This window comes from Poecilia formosa, unplaced genomic scaffold (genome assembly GCF_000485575.1).
Source record: "Poecilia formosa unplaced genomic scaffold, Poecilia_formosa-5.1.2 Scaffold240, whole genome shotgun sequence".
Taxonomy (NCBI): Eukaryota; Metazoa; Chordata; class Actinopteri; order Cyprinodontiformes; family Poeciliidae; genus Poecilia; species Poecilia formosa.
In genome coordinates, this window is record NW_006800179.1 from 206,412 (window position 1) to 222,565 (window position 16,154).

Below are 16,154 nucleotides of genomic sequence, written 5' to 3' on the forward strand. Positions count from 1 at the left end.
CAATGTTAGCTGGGTGCTAGCTGGGAGTTAGCTCAATATTAGCTGGGTGCTAGCTGGGAGTTAGCTCAATATTAGCTGGGCGCTAGCTGAATGTTTCAGAAGTTGAATGTTTTTCAGCTCCTAGCAGATCAAAGTTCAATCTGAGAAGGAATCCTGTTAATCTGCAGCTCAGATTAAGATTAAGCAGGTCCAGTTTGCTGCAGCAGATTAAAACCAGAGAGACGATTCCCGACTCGGACTGCAGCGTGAGGCTAAACGTTGATGCTGAGCTTCATCAGGTTTCATTCTGGATCAGTTGGATCCCAAACTGCATGTAAGTTTAACTGTAACATTGTAAATTACTATCAAAATGTGTTTATTGACTGAGAAGTTTTTTGGAGTTTCATTTTTGAAATGCATTTTTTATTTTAATATTTGAAACATGTTGCTCTTGGTAATAATATTGGAACAAACAGTAAAACTGTAGCTGCAGATCCTTTAAACTGGTTTCTTCCAGTTTTTGCTCTAATCTTTTAACTCTTTGCACATCTGCTGTTATAAATATTTATAGTTAAGCATAAAACTTATTTTAATTTATGGTGTTATTAACTTCAGTTTTCATCCTCCATAACAAGCATGAATGAATATTCAGAGTTATCGCTCTAAATGCCAGTTTTATGTTTTCTGCTGCTGTTCTTGTTGCTTGGTAAAAATTTCCAGTAGAGGAAATATTATCTCCACTTTATGGAAACAATAAAACATGAATTTCTGAAGGGACTCAACATGTGGGAATAAAAAGCTGGAAGTATTTTAAATGCGTCATCTGAGCTTATGATGACAGATTTCTGGTCTAGATTCATCATTTTTCAGTTATTATTATTAATAATCATTCGTCTTTCTTCTGCTGACGTTCCAACAGAGTAGCCATGATGCGTCTCACCACAGTTTGGATCAGAACCGGTTCTGGTTCACTAGAGCAGACGGAACAGAAACAGCTGCTTCATAAACTCAGAGTTTTACTTTGAAAGGTTCAATATGTGATTATTAAAAACCTCCATAATCAGAATCATTCAGGTTATTTCCGCAGCGTCAACATGAACCCGTTGCACCGGAGACCTTCAGCGAGACTCATCCAGCGGATCGGATCGGAACCAACGGACCCACCTGGACCTGCTGCAACACAACGCCTCCAATGGGGCTGAGGGAACGCTGAACAGCATGGGAACTAAACGGGAGGGAACGCCGAACAGCATGGGAACTCCTTTAATCCAGTCCAGCTGGTTTTCGTCTCCGGTCACAGTCAGAACCAACCAGCCAGAGTAACTTTAGGAAAACTAGGATTTTATTGTTTATTGTTGCAGAATAGAATCTGTCACAAACACCAGAACAATCAGAAGATTAACTGACTAACCTCTCATGGCTAGCTAAGCTAACTCACTCAATCTTTGGTCGCCTAGCAACAACTTGTTGAGTAAGCTTTGGTTGCCTAGCAACAGCCTGTTGAGTAACTGGCGCAGCAGCAGTTCCAGGTTTTGCCTCATAACTGATTAAAAATAAAAAAACAGTGTGGGTCAACAGAGCCAGAGCCAGAACCAGAACCAGGGTCAGTTCCTCTCTGCATTAAGTAAAACAACTTAGCAGCATCCACCAGAACCAACCTGTTATCTGCTTTACTGCTGCCATGGAGCCGGGCCACTGACCCAGAACCGGGTCATCAGTGTAAACAGAGTTCTGAGTAAACAAGCTGCCGGGTCAAAGGTCCAGAGGAGCATGGACTGCAAACTGGACCAAACAAAACCCGTCCAGTCAGGACTCTACTGCTAGTTCTCTCCATAGCCTAGCCTAGCATAGCATCGCAAAACCTAGCACAGCCTAGCCTAGCACAGCCTAGCCTAGCTTAGTGTTTCCTTCTGGAACCCAGCACATGGGTCCTGATGCAGGTTTGAATGTTTCTGCATCTTTGCAGAAAAAAATAAAAAAATCGAGAAAAAAATAAATAAAAAACAATCTGGGCCCAAATGTTGAGCAGCAGCTAGAGGGCTGATGAAGCTGAGGGTCCCGTCACGCTCCATCTGACGCACAAATATCATCAATCAATAAATGTTTTAACTTCTTTAAGGATTAAATTTATGTTTTGACTGTTTAATAATTAAATATCAGCATTAAAATCAGAAATATGGAAAAAATATCAACGGATTTTATGTCAGTGTGAACAGCACAACTCAGCTTCTCCTCTACAGATCCCATGCACATTACGACCAGCACCGGCCAACAGAACCAGGTCAGAACCCAGTCAGAACCTGCAGTGACTGAGCAGAATCTGCTGCCTTCGGGTCGGACCGGACCGGCTCGGTGTCCAGCTTACATAATCGCTCTGCGGAGGAATTACAAACAATCCTTGAGGACGGCGTATGACGAAACCAGCCGCGGATCAGAACCAGAGCCAAGAGCTCAGAATACAAGCGGGTCAGAACCCAGATCGGTTCTGTAAAAATGACTAGAAACACATTTCTAACATTTAATTTAAGATATAAAAAAAGAAAACATGTTAAATACTGTTTAATATTTTCCAAAAACAAAACTTCATCATGGTTTGGTGTCAAAATGAGAACAGATTTTAAAATAACAGCTTAACTCAAATTCTGACCAAAAACTTAAGAATTCATAATTGAACTATAAACTTTATTATAAAAAAAATAAGTCCAATATCCAAAATCTGACTTTTGCGGTTAAAATTTTGTTCCAAATAAAATTCTGAATTGATCTTTACAACATATTGAGCAGAAGCTGCAGAATTATTTCTCAAAATTAAAAAATAAAAAAAATATTAATTTTAGACATTCTCATGTTGAATCTTAGCGATCTCTGTCATTAATATGAATATTTCAGATAATATTCTCAAGTTCAATCTTTGTTGTTACAACTCAACTACAGAACAAGGTTGAAACTTTGACTTAACGTTATGGATCCACTGATATGCAAACGTGGGCTGATATCGCTATCCGATATTTATACTGAGGTTATGACTGATAAATATATTTTACTGATATTTATTCAGTTAAACACCCAATCACAAACAAGATGGAAATAAGCACTGGTTAATATCCAAGTTACCGATGTTACTGCCAATATATTGTGCATCCCTACTTAAAATATCAAAATTCTGTCTAAGAAAATACAAAAATAACTTGAAATTTACATAAAATCTGAGATTTTACCAAAACTTTAGTAACAAGTTTTAATAAGTTATTGGTGTTAAAGATCAACATTTTTATATCAAAACATAAAATTTTTTATTCAATGAAAGTGGAAGACATTCAAATTTAAAATTTGCAACTCAAAATTAGTGATGCATGATATATCAGCATCAACATCGCATCGGCTGATACTGATCCGATAAGTAAAACTGAGCTAATATTATCACACAATGTTGAAAGCTTAAGGAAATGTATGGAATATTATAACTACTGATTATCAGACACATTAATATCGACTCAAATTTTCAACATGGAGTATTTCTGCTAGAAATTAAAGCAAATTTCCTCAAATTTTAATACATTGTAAATTGCTGAACATCTAAAAAAATTGGGTATGAAAATCTGTTTCAAATTTTTCCATATGAAAAACATTTAATTTAAAAATCTTTTTACATTTATATTCTGTATAAAAATTTTAAATTCCTAGTTCGGTTCACTAAAAGTTTAGCTTAAATATTTTTTGTCTTTATTGCTTTACTGGGTCGATTTAAATTTTTTAACATTAAAAATTCAGAATTGTTGTTGAATATTTCTCATGTCAAAAAGTCAGAATTTGATCTGATTGTTGACGTTTGAAGGAAGAAAGTAGGAACTTCAACTGTGGCTCATTAAAAGAGCAAACGTTGCGTTTTAGCCCAGAGCGCGGACTGACAGGCTCACCTCATCTTTCTGCTCCTCTCCGCTCTCCTGCTGCTCCAAACTGCTCAGCTTCCTCTTGTTTTTATTCTCCGTCCTCTTCATCTCCTCCGCAGAGTAAAAACACCGTTTCTGTTAAAAACTCGGTAATCAGGGCGGTTCTGGTGCGGTGAACCCGGGTCGCATCAGTGACACCAGACCGCCGAAATAAAACTCATCTCCTCCGGGTTCAGAGCCGAGATTCTTCCCGTCAGGAGTCTCCTCCAGCCTGCCATGTCCGCTCAGCTGCCATACCGAGCCCGAACGTGGCTCCACATCTGGGGCGGGGAGCAGAAAGAGCAGCCGCCGGTATCTCCTTCAAGACAATACCCCGGGAAAGAACCGGACCGGGTTCACACGTGTAATCCAACGTTCGGGAGGTGAAAAACACATTCCCGCCCTCCGCTGCGACCCAGCCACCCGAACCTGTAAGATCCGTACTTAACCCGTTAATGGCTGGTGGATCCAGGGCAGCTAACGGAACAGCTAGTCGAGGTTTTGCTAACGACTACCTGCCCAAAAACGACCGGAACCTCGGGGATAAACCCGCCCGTTCCTAACGAACGGTGAAACCGTTTCTCGGCGGCTCCGGTTCAGGCGGTGTCTGTTCTCCGGGGAGGGTCTTCCATCCCCGGATAAACCCTGAGCTCAGCGCCGGGGACACCGGCTAATCTCTCTGTTGAGCTGTGGCGGTTCGGCTTGGTTCTGTCTGTTTCCTGACTCTGACACCGTCGGTCTTGCGGGTCAAAGCGACGTCAAGCGAACAGCAGCAATGAAGCCACTTCCGGTGCGTGCATACCAAAATAAAAGAGCCTGTCCACAAATTTGTTTCGGTTCTCTTTTATGTGGTACGTTTTTAAAGTGTAACTAAAAAGAATAAAAAATCGTATAATTTTGCAAGTTTCCATTGCTTTAGTAGCTTAGTAATTATTATTTTTACTATTAAAAATAATGATATAGTAGTATTATAATATAGCAACAATAATGTAATATTAATAATATCAATGATTATTATTATTACTAGTAGTAATATTATTAGCCATAGCTACTTTAAGTTATCATTTTATAGTTGCAAAAAGGTCACAGAAGTAACTCAGTCATAAATGTACAGACATAAGAAATATTACCAAAACAACATGGCTTCTAAAAAATTGAAACTTTAAAAAAAGGAGGGAAATATTTTAAGATACAAATCTTAAAGCTACTTGTTAGCATTTAAAAACATTTAGATATGTTACTATATTTTTTAATTAAACAGAAAAACAAATCGATGAAAACAAACAAAACAGCATTCAAAACAGTTAAATCCCCAAATTCCTGATTGTGTCCAATAAAAAACTTCCTGGTTTTCCTTTACGAATCTCAGAAAGAAATATCTTCTTTAAAAACAAGAATATGTCTGAAATCTATTAAAAATAAATAAATAAATAATACTAAATAGCAATCAAGCATAGTCAAACAGAAATGTGTTCTCCTGTTCTAAAACTCATCTAATGTTTAGCCATATGTCCACTAAATTCATTTCTCATAATTTTCTTTGCATACATTTTAAAAGTGAAAATAATTGTTTATAAGTTAATTATTTTTGTGTTTGTAAATCTGGACATGTCGCACCTCTTTTCGTCCTTCCAGCAGCACCAGTGTCTAAATCTGTTAGTTTAATTTTCGTAATCAGTTATTCTGGAATATTCTGGTTCATTCAACGTTTGTAGAAATGAAGAGGAAAAAAAGATGAGGCGGAAACTAGAAACTGTTTTATTTTGGAGGGACGTCCAATCTGCTTCCTCTCTGCTGCTCAGCGTCACACAATCTCTGATAAATAAAAATGTAATAAATAAAATCTAAATCAAACAGAAACTTCTCGTGGAAATACGGAGACTGAAATATTATTACATTTATTCACATTTAACGAGTTTATCTCTGATTTGTCTGAACATTTTTATCTAACTCGTCGTTGCGGCTCACCGCTGTTTGCTGGGGTCTGCTGCCCCCTGCTGGCAGTTACACATAATTTCCTCCAGTGTCTGATCTTCCCCTTAATAAATGAAAATATTGTTCGAAAAGCACTTTTTGTATTAACTGAAGCTACATTTATCTGATGTTAAAATCTGTTTGATGATCTGAAACATTTAAGATGGAGAAAAAAGTAAAAAAACAAATTAATTCTGACAGCAGTGTGTGGCTGTAAAACTGTCACAGAAAACAAGAGTCTGTAGTTTATTTCTACCATATATATTATTTTTATTGAAAAGATTATTTTTGTTTTTATCTCAAAACAGTTAAAGAGAACATGCATAAAAATCCAGCAGGTCAGCAGAAAAAGCGCTGCTGTTCCTCCGTTAGCTTTGGTTTCTGAACATCCCAAAGTTTATCCGATTAGCCGTTAGCTCTTTAAAACGGGTCACTTTGGACCCGACCTGCCGACCAACAGGCCGTCTGCTTTGGTTGGCCTTATTGCTCCATAAATACAACAGTGAAGGTTAATGCTGCTACGTCTCCTACTGAGCATTACAACCAGATCCTGACAGCAATAAATATGGGCACCTAAAACTGATTGTCAACAGCTTTGATCTGCTAAATAAGTTACTTTTTAAACTAGAAGAGGCGTCATGGCAACCACACAAGGCTCTTATTGCACAGTGACCCAAAAGTTGCATATTTCAGAGAAATTAACGAGGAGCTCATGCACCAAACTACAAATAAACAGAAAAATACAGAAAATCCAGAATAACCAGGAAGAGTCTGAAACTACCGAAGAAAACTAAGACACCCAAAAATAAATCTGTCATCACCACGGCGTCCTGGAGGGACAGCGCCAAACACGGCTGGACCACAAACCAGGAGAACCATGTTGGAAATGATTGGACTATGCCGTCACTGAAGGCGTCACTTCTGCCGACTTCTGGTCAGGATCAGCGCCGCCACGAAGCAGGAAGCCATGAAGGATCGAGGCTCCGGGCCCAGGACCCGAGAGACGAGGCTCCGGGCCCGGGGGACGAGGCTCCGGGCCCGGGGGACGAGGCTCCGGGCCCGAGGGACGAGGCTCCGGGCCTGAAAGACGAGGCTCCGGGCCCGGAGCCTTGGGAACAGGAAACCTGACCTGCCTTCTCACACCGGCACTCTAAAACCCTGAAAAGGTCACATCAAGATCCTGAAAAGACCTTGCAAAGATCCTGGAAAGACCTTGCAAAGATCCTGGAAAGACCTTACCAAGACCTTGATCAGGGCTTGTCCGTCCCGGTTCTGTCTGATTTCTGGCCTTCATCCAGAGTGAAGGAGGTAAGATTCTGGATTCCAGTGTTTCAGTGGAGAAAAGCTCAGACTTACACGAACAAGTATCTAAAATAATAATAATAATACTTTGTAGCTTCAGAAGGTGAAATCTTTAGAAGCAGAAACAAAAGAGCCATAAGTGACTTTTCTGTTGGTAAAGTTAGTTTTCTGTCTTACTGAGGATTTTACCAGTGACTGAACTACAAACAGGCGAAGGCCTTCAGTAACATCAGGGGGAATGGCTTCGTCTCCATCAGCACAAACTGGCAGCAAGGAAGCACGTTGCTTTGTTTTCAGCAGACTTTCCTCCTGGAAACCTGCAGATGAGGACTTTGGACCTGCAGGTTCTGGTTTTTCTTCCAGGTTCAGAAACTGGGATCTGTGAGGATCCAGGTTCTGGTTTCAAACTGCAGCTGTAAGTCGCTCATCTGGAGGAAGGACACTGGAGGTTCTGTCGGTCTCAGCCGTGGTCACTGAGGGCGGGTTCAGCCGGAGCAAGGAGCCGCGCCGCCAGACTGCAGGGGGCGCTGGTGAGCAGCCAGGCCCCAGGGTGTCAGGACGCTCCAACCAGCAGGGGAGCCGAGCTCAGTGGCGCCCCCTGGCTTTTCACCTGGAAGACACAGCAGGAGCTGAAGGCAGGGTTCTGATCTTCAACCGGATCAGAGAGGATTCTGGATCCCAGTCAGACTGCAGGTTTGTTCAGGAAGGGAAAGTCATGGAAGCAGCATGCGGTCTAACAGAGGAACCGGGCGGACGGTACCTTTACTGGGCCGGAGGGGGGGGAGGGGACAGAGACAGAGGCTGGAAGGGAGCAGATCCTGAGTTTGTTCTCCTGGAGAAACTCAGCAAGACGACAGAGAAGGAACCAGCAGGAGAGACGTGAAGGGAACAGTTCTCATTCTGAACAGAAACCACTGAAATCGGAACCAGAGGCTCACCTGCAGGTTGGTCTTCGCTCTCCTCAGGACGTCCCGCGTTCTCGACACTGGAAACAAAACGGCAACTAGAGCATTAGCATCAACACAGATATAAAACCACTGACAGGCAACAGAGAGCAAATACCAGAGCGGCCATGTTGGATCGCTTTGGCACTCATTAGCTTATGGTTAGCATCTTTATGCTAACAACACTGTATCACACATTAAAACTGATATTAGACATTTCTATGCAGAGGATAATTGTTAGCAGATCTAGGTTCAATATCTACTGTATCTCACTGTTCAGATGCACATTTAAAACCATAGCAAGAGATGCTAACAACTAGCATATCTGAGCTAATGATGCTCTCACTGTGTCACACCTTTCTTTAGATTAGAAAGTAGCATTCATAGAGTTGCATTAGCATTAGCATGCTAATGCAATGCTAATGCATTAGCATGCAAGAGTGTTAGTTTGCTACCTCTTTTCCACAATTAAACAAGTTTTTTGCAATTAGCTAATGCTAATGCATGCTAATGCATTAGCATTAGCATGCTAATGCAACTCTATGAATGCTACTGTGGATTCATTTTTCTCTTAAAGAAAAACGTTAATCCTGAAACAGTGATCATTGTTACAGAGGCTTAAAGGATATTTCTCAGCTTTCTGCTGTCATGGCTGCTTTACTCACGCTGGCTGACGATGAAATGCTCCATGCTGTCCTTGGTGAGGCTGGAGCTCTTCAGTCTCTCCATGGCGTCCCTGAGAGCCTGGTCCCGCTCTGACAGCTTCATCCGGAGACAGACGACCTCGTCCCTCAGCAACTCGTCCCTCAGCGACTCGTCCTACACAACTCAGCAGCTCAGTTTGGATCTGCTTCATGTCAGCTGCTTTAAACATGCAGATGAGGTTTTTACCTGTCTGGCTTCCTCAGAGTCGGTCAGATCCGCCGTCCAGGTCGCCTGCAGCAGAGACTCCGCCTCCTGCAGGGTCCGCTTCAGCGTTTTGGAGTCCGACAGCAGGTTACTGACGCATCCTCGGTCCAAAGGCTGAAACAGCAAACAGCCTGGAGCTCAGCTGGGGTTGCTAGGTAACGGGCGGGGCTCAGCTGGGGTTGCTAGGTAACAGGCGGAGCTCAGCTGGGGTTGCTAGGTAACAGGCAGAGCTCAGCTGGGGTTGCTAGGTAACAGGCAGAGCTCAGCTGGGGTTGCTAGGTAACAGGCAGAGCTCAGCTGGGGTTGCTAGGTAACAGGCGGAGCTCAGCTGGGGTTGCTAGGTAACAGGCAGAGCTCAGCTGGGGTTGCTAGGTAACGGGTGGAACTCGGAAATATTGAGTTTGTTTTAGTTTATGATGCAATTTAAAGATTTACTGCTTATTATTGAAGGATTAGATTAACTTATTGCCTAAAAACAGCCGAGTGAGTTTTAGAAGCAGTAAAAACTCAAATGGAAGAATAAAAACATGAAAAGTACATTTTTCATCACAGTTCTCCTTTAACATCTGTGTGACCTCTGACCTGATGAAGCCTCTGCGAGGCGTTCAGGGAACAGAGAGCGGCCTCCATCTGAGCAGCCAGGGTGGCCCCTTCCAGGAGCTGCTGCTGCAGGGCCTGGAGGTCTCCAAGATGGCCGACGGCCTGGTGGCCTCCCTCAGGAGCGCCGCCCTGCTGGGCGCAGACAGCTGCAGCAAAACCAGGGAGAAATGAAGAGCTGCAGGCCTGAGATCTGTTACAGTCTGAACATCAGCCTGACCTGGATCAGCCGTCTGGGATGGAGGAAGCCGAGACGGAGCAGCAACGGGGCCGCTGTCTCTGATTGGGCCGCTGTCTCTGATTGGGCCGCTGTCTCTGACGGGCGGAGAAACGTCTTCACCTGCAGAACAGAAACATTTCCTGTCGGAAAACGCTGACAGGTTTGGCGTTTTCCTGATGAACTCAGGCGTGGAGACGAACTGACCGCTGAAGAGTCGCCTCCTGGCTGCAGGCTGGCTGCTCAGCTGCTGCTTCTGCTGGATGTGAAGCTCTCTGGGGTCAAAGGTCACTGGCAGAGCGCCATTAGCCACCTCATCTGCTCAGCAACACAAAGTGTAGGGAATCGGTCTGAACAGGGAGTCGATGTAAGCAGTACATCAGATCATGTCCGATTCATCCTGTCTGTTTATGTTAGCTTAATGCTATTAGCATAAAATGCTAGTGAAGCTCCAACGCAGCGTTTGGTTCCAGATCAGTGATTATTCACACATTCTAGTTATAAATCAAAGATGACTCAAAATATCTACAAAAATGAAATCCACTCGTCTTCTTTCTCCAGTTACACATTTCCTGAAGTTATTTCTGATTATAACTTCATTCTTTCCGTTTCTTGTTACTCTGGTCTGGACTATCAGTGAAAGAGACAAATTTAGCTTGTAAAGAACTACTAAAACTAAAATCGAGGATTGGAAGGGATGCTTAGGTGTTAATTCTGATTAATTAATTACACAGATTTTAACATTTAGCTTAAGTTTTACTACTTTTTAAATAATTCCAGTGGATGCATTTTTTAAAATAAAAAAGTCCTGGAACCTTTGTATTCACATGTTTCTGGTACGCTCCTGAATCTGACGGGAAAGCTACCTGCGCTAACAGCGATGGAGGACGAAGACGCTTCTCTGGGTTTAATGTCTGCTTTAAACCATCTGATTGGACCCTGGAAAAGACGACTGATGTGTTCAAGTTGTGCTAATGGGAGTTAGCCTGTCAGTGAAGCTATGCTAGCCTAACATAGCATCTCAATGCTAACATGTAGCAGCTAACGCTAATGTCAGCGTACAGTTAAATTTTTAAAGGATTTGTTAAAAGAAAAAACAGACAAACTGAATATCAGATTAAAAACTATAAATATCTTTGTTGCTCTTCTGTCTCTTCAGTAATTTAGCAGTAAAAGTAGATTTTGAATTGAAAATGTTGCTTATTTTGTTGATGTATAGTTTCTGACTAAGATGTGATTAATTAATGACGGTCTCGTCTCGTTCCATTTTCTGATTTAAAGTGCTGCCCCTGACCGTCTGACGCCTCATTTTTGTTGCTTTTTGTTTCCAGTCACTTTTATTAAACAGCCCCAACTTCAGCACCGATGTTTTCATTTTGTTGTTTATGGAGCTTCGTGTTATTGTGGGTCATTTCAGGTCAGCCTGTCTGTTAAATGATCCTCAACCTGAAAAGTTTCAGAAACTCTGAGCTAAACATTTTAACCATTTGCATCCTGAACTAAACCTGAGACGTTTCTTCTTCACGTAGAAAAGAGACTCTGAGAAATTTATCTGGTTTCAGTCCAGATCTGAGTTTCTTCTGCATGATGAGAGGAGTGAGTCCTGGTTCTGGTTCTGGTTCCTACCTGGGTGTGTGTGTGTTCCTGGTTCCTACCTGGGTGTGTGTGTTCCTGATTCCTACCTGGGTGTGTGTGTTCCTGGTTCCTACCTGGGTGTGTGTGTTCCTGGTTCCTACCTGGGTGTGTGTGTTCCTGATTCCTACCTGGGTGTGTGTGTTCCTGATTCCTACCTGGGTGTGTGTGTTCCTGGTTCCTANCCGCTGTCTCTGATTGGGCCGCTGTCTCTGATTGGGCCGCTGTCTCTGACGGGCGGAGAAACGTCTTCACCTGCAGAACAGAAACATTTCCTGTCGGAAAACGCTGACAGGTTTGGCGTTTTCCTGATGAACTCAGGCGTGGAGACGAACTGACCGCTGAAGAGTCGCCTCCTGGCTGCAGGCTGGCTGCTCAGCTGCTGCTTCTGCTGGATGTGAAGCTCTCTGGGGTCAAAGGTCACTGGCAGAGCGCCATTAGCCACCTCATCTGCTCAGCAACACAAAGTGTAGGGAATCGGTCTGAACAGGGAGCCGATGTAAGCAGTAAATCAGATCATGTCCGATTCATCCTGTCTGTTTATGTTAGCTTAATGCTATTAGCATAAAATGCTAGTGAAGCTCCAACGCAGCGTTTGGTTCCAGATCAGTGATTATTCACACATTCTAGTTATAAATCAAAGATGACTCAAAATATCTACAAAAATGAAATCCACTCGTCTTCTTTCTCCAGTTACACATTTCCTGAAGTTATTTCTGATTATAACTTCATTCTTTCCGTTTCTTGTTACTCTGGTCTGGACTATCAGTGAAAGAGACAAATTTAGCTTGTAAAGAACTACTAAAACTAAAATCGAGGATTGGAAGGGATGCTTAGGTGTTAATTCTGATTAATTAATTACACAGATTTTAACATTTAGCTTAAGTTTTATTACTTTTTAAATAATTCCAGTGGATGCATTTTTTAAAATAAAAAAGTCCTGGAACCTTTGTATTCACATGTTTCTGGTACGCTCCTGAATCTGACGGGAAAGCTACCTGCGCTAACAGCGATGGAGGACGAAGACGCTTCTCTGGGTTTAATTTCTGCTTTGAACGATCTGATTGGACGCTGGAAAAGACGACTGATGTGTTCAAGTTGTGCTAATGGGAGTTAGCCTGTCAGTGAAGCTATGCTAGCCTAACATAGCATCTCAATGCTAACATGTAGCAGCTAACGCTAATGTCAGCGTACAGTTAAATTTTTAAAGGATTTGTTAAAAGAAAAAACAGACAAACTGAATATCAGATTAAAAACTATAAATATCTTTGTTGCTCTTCTGTCTCTTCAGTAATTTAGCAGTAAAAGTAGATTTTGAATTGAAAATGTTGCTTATTTTGTTGATGTATAGTTTCTGACTAAGATGTGATTAATTAATGACGGTCTCGTCTCGTTCCATTTTCTGATTTAAAGTGCTGCCCCTGACCGTCTGACGCCTCATTTTTGTTGCTTTTTGTTTCCAGTCACTTTTATTAAACAGCCCCAACTTCAGCACCGATGTTTTCATTTTGTTGTTTATGGAGCTTCGTGTTATTGTGGGTCATTTCAGGTCAGCCTGTCTGTTAAATGATCCTCAACCTGAAAAGTTTCAGAAACTCTGAGCTAAACATTTTAACCATTTGCATCCTGAACTAAACCTGAGACGTTTCTTCTTCACGTAGAAAAGAGACTCTGAGAAATTTATCTGGTTTCAGTCCAGATCTGAGTTTCTTCTGCATGATGAGAGGAGTGAGTCCTGGTTCTGGTTCTGATTCCTACCTGGGTGTGTGTGTTCCTGGGTGTGTGTGTTCCTGATTCCTACTGGGTGTGTGTGTTCCTGATTCCTACCTGGGTGTGTGTGTCGGGGGTTTTCCCAGCCTCGGTGCTTTGCCTCCTGCAGCGTCTGGCTCAAACTGCGGCTCTGGTCCAGCTGCAGGCGCAGGACGCTCGCCTCATGCTGCAGCCTGGAGACAAACTTACGTCACGCTGATGGTTCTCCTCCAACAGAGAACTGCAGCGCCCCCTACAGGACAAGTGGAGATCTTTTCTTTTGCATTATCTCACAATAAATGAGAAAAAACGTCCTGGTTTATCTTACTAACAGTCATAGTGATAAATTCAGATTCCTCTAAAGATGCTGAGTAAAAACATGTTTCTACATTTTTAACTGCTTGGTGCAGAAAATCTATCGATTAACTGCTGGTTAAGGTGGGAGATGAGCCTGAAAACGGCTCTTTATTGGCCCTCAGACACCGACATGGGAAAAAACTATAAAACTGTCAGATTTTATTATTCCAAATAGTTTGGCTTTTTCTTTCCTTCTGAAGGAAAGTTTCTGTTTGTCTTAGAATGGAAAGACATGGAAATCCCATGTTTGACCCGTTTTAGTTTTAGCTAAAGAAAACGATGCAAAACGTAAAATATCTCACTAACGAAATAACGAAATAGTAAGACACATGGAAAAACATCACAGAAACCTTATTGTTGTAGCACAAAGACTTTCAGTAAAATTAAAAGTTCTAGCGACCTGTTGATGGTTTCCTGGTTTCTCTGTCTGTCCTGTCTCAACTGCGCCACCTCCTGGCAGCGAACTGCATCCTCCGCCTGCAGCCTCTGGCTTAGCTCCGCCCACCTCTGTGTCTCCAGCTCCGCCTCCTTCAGCCTGGAGCGCTCCTGGAGGACCGCCTCCCTCAGATGCTCCGCCTCCCTGCGAAGCTCCGCCTCTCTGCTGCCCTCTGCAGGAAAACGCTGAATTTATTCTGTTGTCCAGAGTTTTCCTGATGGTGCCGGAGATGCGGCTCACCTCGGCTGGCGCGCTGCAGCTGCGCCTGCAGAGCAGCGTTCTCCTCCTGCAGGAGGCGCAGCTCGGACAGCTGGCCGGCCGAGTCCAGGCCCTGGATGTAGATGTTGGTCGGAGCTCCTGGAAAATCAGCGGGAATTCACTTAAATTATATCGTTCTGAAAAGTCATTTAACTTAGTTTTGCTTTTCTTCTAGTGAACTAAGAGATTTAGTCTAGAAACTAAACAAAAACAACCGATGAGACAAACAAGAGAACCAGAACCAGGACCAGAACCAGAACCAGAAGGGGTTTGGACTGAGCACCTTTGTCCCCGGCGCTGTGGGCCAGCCGGTCCTCCAGCTGCAGCCGCAGCCGGTCGTTGGTCTGGATGGACTCCTCCAGTCTCCGCCTCAGACTCCGGATCTCTGCCAGGTGTTCCTTCATCAGGTCCGAACCTGCGGCAGAAACACCAGCAGGAAGTGAACAGGAAGCAAACAGGAAGTGAGCGCCCGGCCCGGTTCTGCCTGCAGCACGGTGGCCGTACCTGTGTGTCCGGTTCCTGACTGGTAACCCGACGACCCCGACGACAGGTCGGCTCCCACGCCGCGCGGCGTTTCCCACAATGCACCTCTTTCCAGCAGGCCGGCCCCGGCTCGCGTCACCATGGCGACGTCCAGGCCGCTGAACGGAGGAGGGGGGAAGCCTCGGTAGGAGAGCGGCAGGCAGCCGGCGGCGTCAGCATGATGCTGAGGGACGAACGGGGGGAGACCGTGGAGAGACCTGGGAGTGGAAAACCCTGCAGGGAGGAGAGCGCTAACGCGTTAGCATGCTAGCACACCAGAAACACACACACAGCTCAGCCTTTAGCAGAAACATCTACACACACCGTTTACCAACCACACCTGGCGTGCTGCAGGTGCATCAGCACACTCAGGCATCCAATATCTGCAGCCGTCGTTTGTAAAGTTACACTGTCAAAAATTAACAGCAATAATTTGGATTATTTGGTCATCAGAGAAAAAATGAGGTTCATCAGATTTTCACCAAGTTATTTATTCTTTTCCATACTCAATATTTATTGTCAAATATTTGGTCTGAAGCTCACAGGTTAATATTTAGGGAACATGCAAATTCTTGCCAACAACCAGAAGCGGACTACCAAAATAAAAGCTTTCTCTCTCGAACCTCTTTGTAAAGTCCTGCCTTCATGCAAGGACTTTATAGAATGGCTAGCTTAGAGCTAAGCTACTAGCTGAGAGCTAAGCTATTAGCTTTTAGCTTAGAGCTAAGCTATTAGCTTTTAGCTTAGAGCTAAGCTATTAGCTTAGAGCTAAGCTATTTGCTTAGAGCTAAGCTATTAGCTTAGAGCTAAGCTATTTGCTTAGAGCTAAACATTTACCTCAAAGCTAATTATTTAGCTTGCTAACTAAACATTTAAGTTGGAGCTATATATTTACATTTCAGTTAAATATTTAGTTTATAGTTTGTAAATATTTAGCTAGTAAACAAAATATTACTAAGTCAAACATTTAGCTTATTAATATTTAGTTTGAAACTGTCAAATTTACGAATGAATGAATAAAATCGTTTTAAATCAGTTTGTTTTCCTCTTATGGTGAATCAGCAAATCTTTTACATTCATTTATAACACAGATTTAAAACGTTTATTATTATTATTATTATTATTATTATTATTATTATTATTCTTTCAGTTATTCTCTCTCTGACTTTACAGTAAATATAATCCATATCCTGCTGGGACATGAACTCTGCATGTTTACCCAAAGAAGTGAGCGATTATTTCAGTCAGGAGTCGTCTGGTTTTTAGGTTTTAGTCCTCTGGTTTTTAGGTTTTAGTCGTCTGGTTTTAGTCGACTGGTTTTTAGGTTTTAGTCGTCTGGTTTTAGTCGA

General features: G+C 42.7%; 2 protein-coding genes across 12 annotated transcripts in view; both read right to left on the reverse strand.

The window, feature by feature from the left end:
- Nucleotides 1–4,681, reverse strand: part of mast2 (microtubule associated serine/threonine kinase 2) — a 77,678-nt gene extending 72,997 nt beyond the window's left edge. For 8 of the 11 annotated variants that reach the window (XM_016680328.1, XM_016680334.1, XM_016680333.1 and 5 more), the window contains exon 1: nt 3,897–4,680. In XM_016680328.1, the coding sequence (XP_016535814.1) occupies nt 3,897–3,977 (81 nt within the window). In that variant the 5' untranslated portion in view covers nt 3,978–4,680. Of the gene's footprint in view, nt 1–3,896 lie in introns of all 11 variants that reach the window. The other 3 variants (XM_007569361.2, XM_007569355.2, XM_016680331.1) reach the window with 2 other exon arrangements.
- Nucleotides 4,682–7,718: 3,037 nt separating this feature from the next.
- The window catches only part of pde4dip (phosphodiesterase 4D interacting protein), a 69,706-nt gene continuing 61,270 nt past the window's right edge, over nt 7,719–16,154 (reverse strand). Inside the window, 16 exon segments of the mRNA XM_016680323.1 lie at nt 7,719–7,794; nt 7,945–8,016; nt 8,123–8,169; nt 8,794–8,947; nt 9,020–9,151; nt 9,620–9,783; nt 9,855–9,974; nt 10,059–10,169; nt 11,642–11,661; nt 11,663–11,738; nt 11,823–11,933; nt 13,311–13,426; nt 13,990–14,197; nt 14,266–14,382; nt 14,567–14,698; nt 14,788–15,039. Of these exon segments, the coding sequence (XP_016535809.1) occupies nt 7,738–7,794; nt 7,945–8,016; nt 8,123–8,169; nt 8,794–8,947; nt 9,020–9,151; nt 9,620–9,783; nt 9,855–9,974; nt 10,059–10,169; nt 11,642–11,661; nt 11,663–11,738; nt 11,823–11,933; nt 13,311–13,426; nt 13,990–14,197; nt 14,266–14,382; nt 14,567–14,698; nt 14,788–15,039 (1,889 nt within the window). The 3' untranslated portion in view covers nt 7,719–7,737.